At 44.5% G+C, this 15,382-nt stretch overlaps 1 protein-coding gene across 3 annotated transcripts in view; it reads right to left on the minus strand.

Annotated features, from left to right (window-relative positions):
• Positions 1 to 1,475: 1,475 nt before the first annotated feature.
• The window catches only part of FAM71F2 (family with sequence similarity 71, member F2), a 24,951-nt gene continuing 11,044 nt past the window's right edge, over positions 1,476 to 15,382 (minus strand). Inside the window, exons 1-5 of one of the 3 annotated variants that reach the window (XM_010831708.1) lie at positions 12,689 to 12,925; positions 10,214 to 10,398; positions 9,153 to 9,399; positions 7,500 to 7,618; positions 1,476 to 1,827 (exon numbers count right to left, since the gene is read on the minus strand). In XM_010831708.1, the coding sequence (XP_010830010.1) occupies positions 1,629 to 1,827; positions 7,500 to 7,618; positions 9,153 to 9,399; positions 10,214 to 10,398; positions 12,689 to 12,841 (903 nt within the window). In that variant the 5' untranslated portion in view covers positions 12,842 to 12,925 and the 3' untranslated portion in view covers positions 1,476 to 1,628. Of the gene's footprint in view, positions 1,828 to 7,499; positions 7,619 to 9,152; positions 9,400 to 10,213; positions 10,425 to 12,687; positions 12,926 to 15,382 lie in introns of those variants that run through there. The other 2 variants (XM_010831707.1, XM_010831709.1) reach the window with 2 other exon arrangements.

The raw sequence follows: 15,382 nt of genomic DNA on the forward strand, positions 1-15,382 counted from the left end.
CTTTGACTTGCAAACCGGGTGACTCAAACATCATGTCCACCTGAATGGTGTTCTTGTGTCTCCAAAACAGGGCTCAGTGGCTCTCCCATTTGCTCCCTAAGTTGAGTATCATGTCCTTCTGTCTTGTTCTCAGTAATATACCCAGCGCTGAGTGCAGTGTCTGGCACCTAGCAGGAGCTTGATAGATGCTTACTGAATGTTGATGTGGTATTTCCCAAGTCAATATTCCCCATTTGCCCAGATGTTGGCCAAGGCTCCTGCCCCATCCCTGATCTACAGTGTGTCTTCCAGGTGACTTTCATTAGGTGCTGGGTTGGAAGAGTCAAATCGATCAGGACTTCCAGTGATGAGTGATCACCAGCTTCCTTACCAGAAGCCCAGTCTTCATTAGCAACCAAAGTCTGCATGGCTAAGATGAGCCTTCATGAAATGGAACAGAACCATATGGTCCTTGCTGCCGCCCCCAACCCCATCATGTCCTCTGCCTGCCTTTTGCCTGTGGAAAACTGTAGTCAAAGAATAAGTTTAATCAGAGAAGTGAGAAATGCTGAAACAAAGGAAAACAGTCTAAGGAGACTAAACAATAATACTATAGTCATTAAGCATGGTCAAGGACCTTTAGTTCTTTCTCAAGGGCTATAGATAATATTCTGAGGCATATCCTGTGAGCTCTCTTATAGAGACTAAAATCCCGGGTGGAAAAGTTAACCACATGATGACCAGACTGTACCCAGGACATGAGCTGCCACAATTCTGAGAACTGACCACAAAGAATTGGGAACAAGTGCACCCTGGAAATGAAGATTAACTGTACCTAAAACAACCAAGATGAAGCTGTTCAGACCACCGATGACCATTTTGAAGATGACTGTTAGAAATGACTATGCTATTTCTGCATGTAGGCCCCCTGCCCCAGACTGTCTATAAATGCTCTTACCCCTGCTTATCAGGGGCGGGGAGTCTGCCTTTGGACAGATGTCCACCACTCTCCCCGCCAAGTGGCAGGCCTCTAAAATGAAGCAAACTTTCCTTTCCACCAACCTGGCCTGCTCATTGGCTTTTGAGCAGCAAGGAGCCAGACCCCCCACGCATACCTTTTGGTAACATTCATAGCTTTACACTTAACATACGGTATGGGGGCAGGAAGACACACATTCTTGCTTGGGGTAAGTGGGGCAACACAAAAATATCTCCCAGTCAGTCGCCATCAGTCTCAGGATTTCTTTCATTTTGGGCTTGTAGCAGCCCTGTCTCTGTTCCTCCGACCTCTTCCTTATAGGAGGGAATTGGATTTCTCCCCAGGCCCTTTCCTTGAGACTGGCTTTTTGGACTTTGCTTGGCTGCTTTGCGGTTTCAATTGAGCAAACAAAACACATTTTTCCCACTTGTTTCCCCAGGAGTGAGCCATTGCTCCTAATTAGTCCTTCTCCAGCCTAGGGCCCCGCCCTCCCTTCCATAGCACAACCTACAATTAGGGACTCATCTGGAGGTTTATTGATGGACGTGCAGAAACATCTTGTTATAAACACCATCTTACCTCTCCCAGGGTCATTTGGGCCACAATAGGAAAACTGCCCTATAGAAGTTTGTAACAAGTGCACTGAAGACCACCCTGTTTGGGCTAGGTGTTAGGGTCCCCAAAAGTTCTCTCCTAAGGAACTGGCTACAGGAGCCTGTATGTGGTACTCATCGGCATTCTCTTGTTCCCAGAGACTGTGGCTCAAGGCGGCTCTCATGGGTATATTCGAAATGACCGGGGATGACGCTGGCGAGGATGTGTTGTCCTTGCAGTTGAAATTCTCTATTTCAGTGGCACTGTTGGTGTATCTGGAGTAGCCCAGGAATATTGAAAGCAACAGAAGAAAAAGAAAGCATTGGTAAAAATCGAATTTTAAAACTGTTAATTATGTTTTTTCCAGCACAGATACCTTCAACCCAGATCTGGGTTGAAGTGAAAAGACACCAAAAAGAAAGTTAAAAATAACAAACAGAATTCAGAGAGAAGCATGATGAATTTTTTTTCCAATGAAAATAATTTTAGGGTTATTTAGCCACAGACAGGTAATATGGACTAATAATCTAAAAATGTCTTTGCCACGAAACACCTAGAACTGCTAGATAAAATATAATCAACATAATTTTAAATGTATCATTACATTTATGAAAACTAAAGTAAAAATCCCTGGGACCAAAAATTAAAGATCAGTGAGGTATGAGTTAAAGCTGGGCTGCCTGAGGGACCGGCCAGTCTTGGTGACCCAGGCCCTGGGCTTATTATGTGTTCGTTTTGGCTCTGCTGAGTCTTTGTTGCTGTGCAGGCTTCTCTAGTTGTGGGGAGTGGGGCTACTCTCTAGCTGAGCATGCCTGGCTTTCTCGTTGTAGTGGCTTCTCTTGCTGCAGAGCACAGGCTCTAGTGTGCATGGATTTGGTTGCTCTGTGGCATGTGGAATCCTCCTGGACCAGGGATTGAACTCATGTCCCCTGCATTGGGGGTGGATTCTTAACCAGTGGATCAAGGGAAGTCCAGGCCTTGGGTATTTATGGCCATGTGGGCCAGGAGGTTAAGTATTAGGACCCAGCTCCTGGGACATTAACTTGAGAGAGTTAATTCTTAGATGGGTTGATAAGAAGTCTGAAGCCCTCAAGGAGAAGGGAACAAACTTTTTTTTCTATATTGCTTTATCTTAGTCACATGAGACATTTTTTTTTAAACTGTGAGTTCTAATGGAAACAATCTATTTCTTGTAAGACTAACTTTTTTTAAACCCAGAGCTAATGATTACACAAAACAACACATCTTTCTGAAGGGTATGTTTTTCCTTAAGCTCTGTACTAATGATTATGTAACAACAATGTATCTTGCTTGAGGACATGTTTCTCTTTCTTAACAGGAACCTTCTGTCTAATCTTGTTATCTTATGTTGTGGGAGTAGGTCTGGTAAAACTTTCCTATTGTTAGTTCTAACCCTGTTATTTTAAAATGTATGTTGTGGTAAGACCTACTCTTAGTGAAAGAAAGTGAAGTTGCTCAGTCTGACTCTTTGGGACCCCAGAGACTGTAGCCCACCAGGCTCCTCCATCCATGGAATTTTCCAGACAAGAGTACTGGAGTGTGTTGCCATTTCCTTCCCCAGGGGATCTTCCTGACCCAGGGATCAAACCAGGGTCTCCCGCATTGCAGGCAGACACTTTACTATCTGAGCCACCAGGGAAGCCCAAAGGGAAAAGTGAAATTGTTAGTCACTCATTCATGTCTGACTGTTTGTGACCCCATGGACTTTAGCCCCCCAGGTTCCTCTGTCCATGGGGTTTCTCCAGGAAAGAAAACTGGAGTGGGTTGCCATGCCCTTCTCCAGGGGCTCTTCCCTGTTGGTTACTAACCAACTGAAAAAGTATATAAAGCCTTGATAAGACTAGTGAGTGGGGCACTCTCCATCCCCCTTCTGATGTCTATATCAGAAGCTTTCTCTGTCCCTTTTCCACTGTAATAAAACTTCTGCCACATGAAGCTCTGAGTGCCTGAAGCCTTGGCCCTGGTTCTTAAGCTAAATTCTCTTCTTCGGAGGTCACGAATACAATACCGGTCAAGATATTTGCATAAGTCCAGGACTTTCAAAGCCACCTTGACAAAAGGGGATACCAAGGACTTCCCTGGTGATCCAGTGGTTAAGAATACACCTGCTGATGCAGGGGACACAGGTTCAATCCCTGGTCTGGGAAGATTCCACATGCTACTAAGCCTGTGCTCCATGGCAAAATAAGCCACCACAATGAAAAGCCCCTGCACTATAGTTAGAGAGTAGGCCCTACTCTCTGCAACTAGAGAAAGCTCGGGTGTGTAGCAGTGAAGACCCTGTACAGTCAAAAATTAATTAATTAATTTAAAGGGGCAGGGGAAAACCAGAAAGAAATCCATCCAGTGTCAAAGCCAACAGGGATTCTGGGTCAACTATACCAACTTGGATCAAAACAAAAGTCTCTGTTGAAAATCCTTATCCTAGGGACTGTCCCAATACTGGTTTGAGCTCTGAAATGATACAGGGTCCAATAACTTCCAAGCTGATAAACTAATATAAAAAATTTCTCCTGAGCCATTAATCTCTCTGAGGCATCTAACAGAAGCAAACTTACAATGGTTCTGTGGGGTCAAACCCTGCCCCTCCAATTTAGGCCAACATGAATCCCACAGATACAGGCCTGTTTGAGAAAAGCTCAGATAAAATATTACAGCTACAGGTAGCCCCAAGGCCCAGAGGGTCAGTATCTATGTGAGAGATAGCAGAGAGAAGCAACAGGGCATCTGACGTGCCTGTAAACAGGAGGGCTTCTACATTGCCTGCAGCTTCTCAGGAGAAAGTGCAACCAGCGTATTTGGAAAGAAGGAAACTGGGGAAGTAAGTGCAAGGGGTCTGTGGCACAGTCTGAAGAGGCTGTTGAAGTATGTGCCTTAAGAACTCTCAAAACCACCAGAACGCTCTCCCTTGCAGGACATGGACTCCGAAAATGGAATCCAAATTGAGTAGGACAGGAACAATAGAAGGAAAGGAAAGAGAAAAATTAGCTAAAAATAGGAACACAGCATGGGAATCCTAAAAAGCTTAAGTCCATAAACACTTCACAAAAGCAATACAAGAGGGCGCTCTGAGCCCAAATCAGACAGCTATCTTGACCAACCCCTCACTCCAAAAGGTTTAGGAAAACCGTTTTGCATAAAAACAAGCATCAGAAATGGATCATAATCCAAGATTATACAAAATTATCTCAGGAAGAAAGAGGCTATGAAGCATCTTAACTCCTTACAGACAACGAATGCACGCTAAAAAGATGTGCCTGCTAAACAAATGAAAACTGCAACCGAGCATTTCAAAATGAGCTCACAATGAAGACAATGGCAGAGCATATATGAAAGAGCCAAGTCAGCCAGAAGTTAAAGATTTATAAATGCGGTGGCAAAATTGAGAAAAGGATTAGACATTTCTAAAGAAACAAAAATTACTTCCAAAATGAAGGAACACGAAAATGAACAAAGCAGCTAATGCCTTAAGAGAAAGAGGAGAGCAAAAGTCCTCTCCTTGAGTTTCAGAAATAAGAAAGTGGCAGGCAATTAGATAGCAAAGATGATCCAACCCACATATAGTGAGCACACCTTAAGAGGAAATTTTAATATTATAATTCAAGAAAACAATCTTGAAGTCAGAAAAAAAAAAAAAAAGACTGCTGAGTACATATAAAGGTGAATCATTACCTGGGAGCTGGTGAAGGACAGAGAGGTGTGGTGTGCTGCAGTCCATGGGGTCGCGGAGAGTGGGACACAACTGAGCAGCTGAACAACAACAAATGGCCTGGGAGAACTGGCCTGGTGTGACCAGCACTGGGACCCCAGAGCGAGGCTGTGGGAGCACTGAGACAGAGGATGTGTGGCAAGTCCTTTGTACAGAGCTGCTGCCTCGTCCCACCCCAGCTGAAGGAGAGAGGCTTCCTGCAACCACCCAGAGCCCTTGAGCAGTGGTCCCCAAGGTCTGGGAAATTCAGTAGTTGGGGGCACAACTCCTGCCCAGGGAGCACGGAGGGTAGGAGAAATGGGAGAGTGGGTTTCTTTGATGATGGAGTGATGAGGATCTGTGTGCATCTGTGTCCAGGAGGCACAGTCCTCCGTCCAGTAGCCAGTCATTTTCCTGAGGATCAGATGTGAACTGTACCAGGGAGAGAGCCAGCCTAGAGCCACTGTGAACCCTGCCTGACTCCCTTAAAGGGGAGGGGACACTGACAGCTAGTGCCTGGAGGGCACGGATGCCTGCAGATCCAGGGCCTGGAGAGGGAGGAGGGGGGCTTGCCTTGGGGTGAGGGGTGTTAAGTGTATGGTGCATGTTAAGTTGCTTCAATCTGTCTGACTCTTTGCGATCCTATGGACTGTAGACTGCCAGGCTTCTCTGTCTATGGGGATTCTCCAGGCAAGAATACTGGAGTGGGTTGCCATGCCCTCCTCCGGGGGATCTTCCCAACCCAGGGATGGAACCTGTGTCTCCTGCATCACAGGTGGATTCTTTACCTCTGAGCCACTGGGGAAGCCTGAGGGGTGATAAGTAGGGGATTTCAAATAACCCAAGGAAGCTCCTAAGAGAAAAAGTCAGTTTCAAAATCAAGAAACAAGGGGCTTCCCCTGTGGTCCAGTGATTAAGACTCCACCTTCTAATGTAGGGGATGCAGTTTTGATCCCTGGTCAGGGAACTAAGATGCCTCAAGGCCAAAAAGCCAGAGCATAAACAACAGATGCAATATTGTAACAAATTCAATAAAGACCTTAAAAATAGTCTACATCAAAAAAAAAAACAAAAACGTAGGGACTGACTTCCCTGGTGGTACAGTGGATAAAATTCCTGGTCCGGGAAGATTCCACATGGCATGGAGCAACTAAAGCCCATGAACCGCAACTACTGGAGCCCATGCACCTAGAGGCCATGCTTCACAACGAGAAGCCACCACAATGAGAAGCCTGAGCACGACAACTAGAGAAAGCCACTGTGCAACAACAAAGACTCAGCACAAACAAAAGTAAATAAATAAAAATTATATTTTAGAAAAATCTTCAAAAATAAAATCAAATCAGAGACCTGAAGGAAAGGAGTGACAACCCAGTCCCCACAAAGAAGGGCCATCCTAATATAAGGCCATGCTGACTGCAGGGGGGTGATGTGGCCACTTCAGAATTTTGATAATTTTCAGGCACTGGATGTTTTAATTCCAGAATTGAGGCTGCTTTTGCAGTTTAAAGGGACCAAAGGGCCTTTTTATATTCTAAGAAGGGGCCCATATATGCTTAGGGGGCCTGCCAAGAGACCAGCTTTTACTCAGGAGCAAGAGGAAGACTTCTCCCACTGAAAAAAAATTATAAAAGGAAGAACAAATTTTTGCATTTTGATGATGCCCTCCAAGTTGTACTTGTTCAATGTATTGACTGCATGATCTTGTGTTGGTTTTTCTATCACTTGTTACAGAAAGAATCTAACACAGTGACTTAGTAGATAGTAAAGCTTTGGAGCCAGCAGTAGTCTCCTCTATGGGTTAATGTCTATTCTGCCCATTTTACAGAATAGATAAGTGAGGCAAAGAGGCCTCAGGATTGTCTTACCCAAGGGACCCTTGTGAGCTGGGACTGTCAACATCTAACTCCATGAGTCTGCAATTATCACCCTTCTTTGAATTAACCTATTCATCCTCACTCCTTTTAGGAGTGAACATATGTTCATAGGATGTTCATATGAACATCTTCCATGTGAAAACACTGGGGTTTGCCTAGGGAATATTTAGATCAAGCAGCCACAGAGCCTGTTTCCAAGAACAGGCTTATAATAAAATGAAGCGGAAACATTACATGTAGAAGTCTAAAGTGAAGAGAAGGAACTGAGATGGGTAGGCAGAGGGTGTCACTGACCCTCCACCCCACCATGACTCTAGGCTATGGGAAAGGGAAGCCAGGGCAGCCTGCATGGAGGACCCACCTGTGCACTGTGAGCTGGGAAGTTCCTGAGAGGTTCAAGAAACGGTCACTGTTCTGCTCGGCGGCCAACAGCATGGAGCTCTCACTGGGCCGGGAGGATGACGGCAGGCTGCTTTCAGACTGGATGGAGAAATTGACAGTCAGATGACAGGGTCTGATCTCCAATTGCTCTTGGCCTCCTCAGGCCAGAACCTTGAAGAAATTCACTTGTGTCTTCCAGCCTAGTCCCAGGAACTGTTCCTTAAATGTTAAGCCCTGGAATCATCAGACCAAAAGCAGGGCCCCTAGCAGAATCTCCTCCTCTCCCTAATGGACTGTTTTGGCTACTCTGCCTAGAGCCAAGGTCTGATCCTTATGAACGAGAGCAGCAGAGCTGTAAGGGCTGACTTCGAAGTCAGTGACCAAGTACCTAAAGCATATCACTTAAATGCGATGAAGCAAGTGTTTAGATCTTGAAATCTGGAGTTTTAAGGCTATCTAATCTATCATGCTTTTCCTTCTTATGCTTCTACCCTAAGCAGGTACTGGGAAAGCCTTCTGTATGTCAAAAGAAAAAGGGGGAAAAAAAACCCTTAAATAAACTAAAAGGGAAAACCAAATCCTTAGAACAAATATTTGCAAAAACCCATGATTAAAGGCTTAAAGTTCCTGACATATAAAAAGCTCTGTTTTATAAATCAACTTAGAAAAATGCAAAGTTGCCAACAGAAAAATGGCTAAAGAACACAAAAGATAGTGCAAAAAAAAAAAAAAAGTCGGCGTTCAAATTCATTGACAATCAAAGAGCTGCCACTTTTTTTTAAACCTGTCATATTAGACAAGGAAAATTTACACTTCTCAATTGTGATAAGGATACAGTGACACAGTCACTCATATTATTAGAGAGAGTATAATTTGGTATGAATTTCCTGGAAATTCTCTGACAATATGTATTGAGAGCCTTAAAAACATTCATACTCTTTGAATTCTGCTTCTAAATCTATTCTGGGAAAGCCATCAGAAACGTGGACAATACATATATGCTTGTTTTAGCATCAGTTACAATAATGAAAAGTTAGGAATTACTCTGAATGTCTGATATATTAGAGGAATGGTGAAGTAAATTTTAACTCATTCATACAACTGAATAGCATGAAATTATCAAAATGATGTGTACAAAGGGCTTTTGAAAGAAATGGGAAATGCTTATGATATATGATATAATCTAAACTGAAAAAAAAGCAAAATTGAGAAATATATTTATATATGTAATGTCCTCAAGGTTATAAATTAAAAATTAAGATGAAAGACTAGAAGAATATATGCCAAAATGTTCCAAATGATTGCTTAGGGCTAGAGGAGTGGGGGTGATTTTTCTGTAATTTTCTGATTTTTCTTCAGTGAACATTATTCCTTTATAACAGAGAAAAAAAAAAACAAAACCCAGAAAACAATTTTTAAGTGAGTTCAGTACTTTATCGCTTTTTAGGAAAACAAAATTACTTTTTAATGTCTGTAGACCTCAGTGTGGTGTGCGCATATCACTGACTTGAAAAAGAAGGCTGCTGACCCCCACACAGTGCTAGACTCTAACATCCATCCATTCTCCAGAGACGGTATATCTCCAATTCCCAGCTGACCCTATGGATCTTGGCAGGATCTTGGTGAAACTTACTGTTTCTGCTGAGCGGCAGGGCAACTTGGGCACCAGGCAGTGAGAGATTCGGATTCTTGGATCTTTGGTGGTGATGGACAGACCTCTCTGCAGAATGTTCACCAAACGGGTCCAGAACTGAAACACGGTCTCTGGGTATTTTTCATGGAGCCTCAGGTAGTAGATCTTTTCGGTCACTGTCCTAACCCTTAGGATGCGCTGGAGCCGGTCATAGATTCGCAGTTCCACGTACTTCAGGGGCAGAATCCTGGGCACAATCAGGAAATTCCCATGACAGAGGCCCCAGTGGTTTTAATGAACCTTGCTGGGCTAACCCCATTAGACTCCTGCCTCTGTTTGGGGGATGCCAGAGAGCGAAAGCTTGTGGTCTGAGGGTGGAAATGATCACTAAAACCTATTCTCTGATTTCTAGAGCCTTGGTTATTAAAGAATCTGCTCAAACCAATAACAATGGCTGATGGCTGATGTATACAATCTCATTTAACCCTCACAACAACCCCTTGATGAAGGAACGATAAGTAGTATTAATTCCCTGTTACAGAATTTGAAACTGTGGCTCAGAGAAGCTAAGTGATTTGCCCAAGCTTAGATCTTCTTAAGTAGGAACGGGAACTAAGGTTTTCTGACTCCATCTCCAGGTCTCCTTCTCCCTAGATCCTGAGTAACTGTGCTGAAAGGATAAGGAGAAGGATGGAGGTCTGGTATTTTACATCCAGTATTTTTTTTCAATTTCAATATCTCATAATCCTATTTGACTTTCATATCGCTCACCTTTCTTTTGAAAATCTCCAAGTCTATATTGACAAAACAAAAAATAAGCAAAAGGAAGCCAAGATTCTCAAAAACTAGGAAGAGAACAGGGAGTGGTGCTCTACCCCAGCACCAAGTACAGCACTTGGTACATACAGACACTAAACAAATATTTGTTAAATGAACGAAGGAAGTCTATGCAGTTTATAAGCTAAAGAACACTGTCCTTTCTTCTTGTCTAGAGATCAGTGGCAAAACAATTCAGTTGTTCACCCAGTCCCTTCCAGCACCTCCCTCAAATCTTCCTTTACCTGCTGAGGGTGATGACTGGGGCACTCCCAGGTGTGCTCCAGGTGGAAAACTGACCCTGGGGCCAGGTGACGTTGGCCATCAGGAGGATGTTGGGGAGTGGCAAGGAGGGTATGGACGAGGTCACCCCAAGGATCACAGTGGTTGGCCCTTCACAGTCATCCATCCAGTTCCCGGGTTTAGTGACCTGGAAGTTAGACCCAGGCACATGGAGTCAGAGAGAAACAGAAGACAGGGGTGGAAGATTACAGGTGTTAGCAAATGGCACTTCAACTTGGCAACAGGCTTGGAGCACCTGTGTTCTTGCACACTGGGCTGGGTCATGACCTGCCATCCATCCTTCCCGTGGGTTCTCCCCAAAGAGACTTTAGGTCATTGACAACAGGAAATTGGTCACCCTCCTTCGTGTCCTTTGCATGACTAACTTTAAAAGGATGTGCTGGTAAGACAAAGCTGATCACCATTTCATTTCTCCGTCCTTGGGCAGAAGAAGGCACACAGGTTTCTAATGATCTGGAAGGGGGATTATGCAAAGAAAGTTCCAGAAGGGGAGGAGAATGAGGAAAAAGCTGTTGAATGGGGAAGATCCAGGCAGCCCAACTTGAGAGAGGTTTGGGGAACTTCCCTCAAGATGATGGTCAGTCTGGCTTGCTGCTGGGTTCTGAGAGGAATAAGGACCTGTTCTCTTGCAGCACTTGGGGCTGTGGAAGGACAGAAAGATGGCAGCCTGGCACTTGGGTGCAGCCTCAGCTGAGACACCCCTATACCTCACTGTCCAGGACAGGCAGATAAGCACCATCACTGTAGCGTCCAAGGAACCATGGGGATCAGGATCTAAGGGGGTGACCCCTATGTTCCCAAGACCAGAGGGCCTTATCCCAATGTCACAGACTCTGTAAGACCATCTAGGCCATTCACAGCCTGTGAAGGATCTGGGCAACAGGGGAGAGCCCCAGCAATGCCTGAATTGTAGGTTTCCACAAGCCTAGTAGATGGTACTCTGAGAAAAGTGAATTTTGATTTTGAGAAGAAATAAGAGGAACATTTCTTGAAGTCCATGTTGTGGAATGAAATTCATATGTTCTACAAAACAGAGGGCCCCACACACAGAGTGATACATTAATGTTTGCGGGGGATGTTTCTTGGCAAGTGACGGTAGTACTGGTGATGCTGAGGAGAAGGGAAGGAGGGAGCAGCATAACTCTGGGCTGGATCATTTCAAGGCAGCTTTTAGCTCTGAAGAGCTAGCTTAAGCAGGCAGGCTTTTCCCCTCCCTGGCACAGTCTGAGTCTCCTGGGGCAGCTCAGGGATGGGGAAGACCCCGAGCTATGAACCAGCTCTCTGAGACCTGGGGGACCTCATCAGAGAGAGGCTCCCTACTCTGTGAAACGGTCTCCAAATTAAGTTCAACACCCACCTCCGATTATTTCCACCCTCTCTCCCAGGGTTCCTCATCACTTTTCAACTCCACCAAATAGATTCCTGACTGCAGACCCTCCCTGTGCATTCCAGCCTCCTGGCTTCACCCAAGAGCTTGAAAACCTTTCCCTCTTCCTGAAAGGTTTTCTCTGCCAACTCTTCCACTTACCAAAGTCTTAGGAACACCTCAAAGATGTGCTTTCCCAGAATACGGGGAAAGCTTCCACAACCGCGCATGTCGAGGGTTTGCTCTGCTCATGCTATAGGGCTCAGCGGGTCCAAATCCTCTGACATAGAGCTTTCTTAACAACTACCATTTCACATTATGTCCGTTGAACCTCCAAAGTCACAAGCTTCTTGGCCAGGGGCACTATCTCATCTCTCTTTGCATCTCCTGCCCCTCACACAGCTTGTTGACAAACTGGTGATGCTATACCTGCCACCGAGCACAGCGGGGTCACCAGCCAGACCACTGGAGGAAAGTGGGGGAGCACGGATTGAAATGACCATCCCATGCTCTTGGTGGCTCTATGCTTCTCAGGCCACACTCACTCGCTTGAGTGGGTCATATTACTACTCTTCTGGGGATCAGTAGAATCTGGGAAAGGCTAATTTATCCAGGACCTTGCTCTCACACAAGGGTGTTTTTAAGACATCCTAGAAAGAAGGAATTTGGGTTTCAGAGCAGAGATTCTGACAGCCGCCTTCACCCTCTTTAACCAGTCGGTATACACTGGCGGCCCCAGAAGGTGCCTGTGGACCTCCACCTCACCCCTGGAAAACGGGTCCTGCTATCTCCTTCTGCAGGTATAACTCTATTTCCCAAAAGCATCTGACCTGCAGGGAGGCCTGTGATCTGTCGGCACAAACTGAGGTGAACTTGGGATCTAGACACTCCTGTTTTCTCTGGCTCTACCTGCTTCCCTGCTTCTTCCTCCTCCCCACAGCTTTCAAAGGCTGTGGCATTTGGGGGCCAAACCCTGGGAATAGGCTTTGGGGTACAGGGGTCGGGGTTGGGGGGAGAGGTTAGGAGAGGGGCCCTGAGCACACAAGGGTACCTGGATAAAGATGCTTTCAAACACCACTGAGTCAGAGAACAAGTTGAATTCTGGAGAATGAATCAGTTGACAAAGGAGGCCATCTTCCACCCCAAGTTCCACTCCAGGGCCTGGTTCCCTGACCTCAGGTGGGAGGCCCCGAATTTTACTCATTGGTTCTTGGGAAGAATGGGCTGGGGAACATCTCTGGGGCTCCACGCAGACCCAGCCCAACTCCAAGGTGATGTTGTGACCTCTTCTCCCCCCACCTCCACAGTGCCACCCCTCCTGATGTAGGGCTGTCCCCCAGGCTGGTGGGTGGGGGACGCTGCAGGCTCACAATGGCAGGAATGACATCAAGGGATGTGATGGGTAACAACAGGAAAGGGTGGCAGACAAGAGGCGAGGAAGGATTGGCAGTGAGCAGGGCGTGTCTCTCCCCTTTCCTACTCACTACAGACCAGCAGTAACGCAGCCTCCTCCATTCTTCACTCAGTCTCCTCACACACACACAAGGAAAATGAGTCTCCCAAGGCTGTGGCCTGATTGTGAGCTGCCAGAGTAGCAAGGGAGTCTCTCTGAAGCTTCTCACAAAAACTTTCTCTCTATGCATGACCTGTTCACCCAAATGCCAGGCCTTCACCAGGCCAGGGGAGGTCAGGATGGGGGCCACAATTCAACCCAATCTTTCCTCCCCATCTCATGAGATGAAAAAAAAAAATGTTTTTTTTAACATGAGGTTATTGACAAAGCAAAGAGGTTTATTTATTTGGAAGCAGTGAGTGAACAAGGAAGTATGATACAGTGTATCCTGGAGCATCAGAGAAAAGATCAAGAAAATCAATTGTTATCTTTTTAGGAATTTGAACGAGCCAGTTAAACACAGCCATTATTTAAAATTTAATAATATAAACTGATAATATTAAATAAGTTATATAAAAAGCAAGGTAATAGATGCCCAAACTCATCACTTCTTAATCATTTAACTCTATTTTATGTCTCTTTATTCCCTTGGGGTTATTGGTTTCTACTGGTAAAAATGATATATAACGTTCTACCATTGCTTCTCTCTTCTCAGGGTGTACAGAAAGTTCACAGTGGTTGCTCTCTTGAAACCAGCCATGCTGGGAGGTGTTTACATGATGGAAATCAGCCAGTGCTAAAATCTGGCCTTAATTTATTGCCATTGTGATTGTCTAAAGGGATAAAGAAAATGTCAGTGATGCCAATTAAGAGTGTCTATAGCTGTTACATTGTGGACACAAAGAAAAATCTGAGGAAATGATCTTCCAGTATTTGAAAGGTATTATCTAAATTAGCAAAGAAGGTGCTGGTCATTATCCTTAATAGAGTTCCAAAAGGCAACTTTGTTATTTCACATTCCCCTTATTCATGAATGTAAGTGGAAAAATCAGCCAGCATTCATGTCGGAACTACACTGACTTGTCAGTTACACAGGTTGGCTAGGAACACAAAAATCCGACAAAAGTCCATGAAAGCTTTCTATGAGAATCATGTGGCATCTGAAAGTCACAGTAGAATAGTGTATAGTCTATTGTTGTAAACTGTGTGCTTTAAAGTAAATTTTTATTAAGTAAAATGTTATACAGTAAGATTTTTTTAAAGAAAAAAAATGTATACTTATATGTATTTCCCCTTTCCACTGCCCCCTTGGAAAGCTGGTGGTTAGACATTTAACAGCACCCCACTGTGGTGGTACCAACTACTCCTCTCCCACTGCAATCTTTGCCTGGTTCCAGGACATGAAACTTTCACTTAAAGGCATCTTCAGGTTGCATGAAGTTGAGGAGGGATGAGCCATTAGTTACCTCTCTCAGACGCTGGCTGTACAGCTACAGGCTCTCACTTGGTACTTCAACAGGCCAACGGGTGAGTTCTCTTATCTTTTAAACTCTCAAGACACACACTGCTGCAGTCCACCCATGACTGCGCTTGAATCTTCTGCTGCCTCTCCTATCAGGAGGGAAACCCGCTTCTCACTGTTTTCCCAAAGCTGTGACATCAGAAGCAGGATTAGCTTATTTCTTCTTAAGACTCACTCATTAGAAGAGAAAATTCTTCTCTTTTATGGATGCAAAGTCTATAAGACCAGGGATTTAAACTTCAAACACTTCAAGACTATTACTTTCCTTTTCTTATCTCAGTGCACTCTGTAACATTGTTTCTCCTTTCCTTGTAAAAGGAAAAAACAAAAAACAAACAGGAAACTTCTCTTACAATGTTTGCAGCATAGACCAAAAATTTAAATGACATAAAGAACATCAGCGTGACCACTTATGCTAGAGTACCTCACTTACTTGTATAGTAAGTTCTAGTGTTAAATAAGTGGAAGAATGTTCCCTGAAACACTGTTTGCAGTGACAAAGACTGGAGACAACTTAAATGTCCATCAACAGGGCAGCAGTTACGTTACGATACAAACCTAACCTTAACCCTAACCATAATCTATAATGAGGTGATGGTTTGCAGCCCATGAAAGAATAGGAAGCTTTGTATATACTGATAAGGAATGATTACCAAGACATTAAGGTAAAACAAGATGCAGAGCAGTATATATAATATGCCACCACTTGGGTAAAAGGAATTTAAAAGAATATATACCCATATGAACATGTTAGAACATACCCAGAAACTTCTGGGAGGATAAAAATGTGGTTGTGTTAGGAGGGGTAGGGCAATGGCAACTGTGGTGAA

The sequence above is a fragment of the Bison bison genome, unplaced genomic scaffold (genome assembly GCF_000754665.1).
Source record: "Bison bison bison isolate TAMUID 2011002044 unplaced genomic scaffold, Bison_UMD1.0 scf7180017864530, whole genome shotgun sequence".
Lineage (NCBI taxonomy): Eukaryota > Metazoa > Chordata > Mammalia > Artiodactyla > Bovidae > Bison > Bison bison.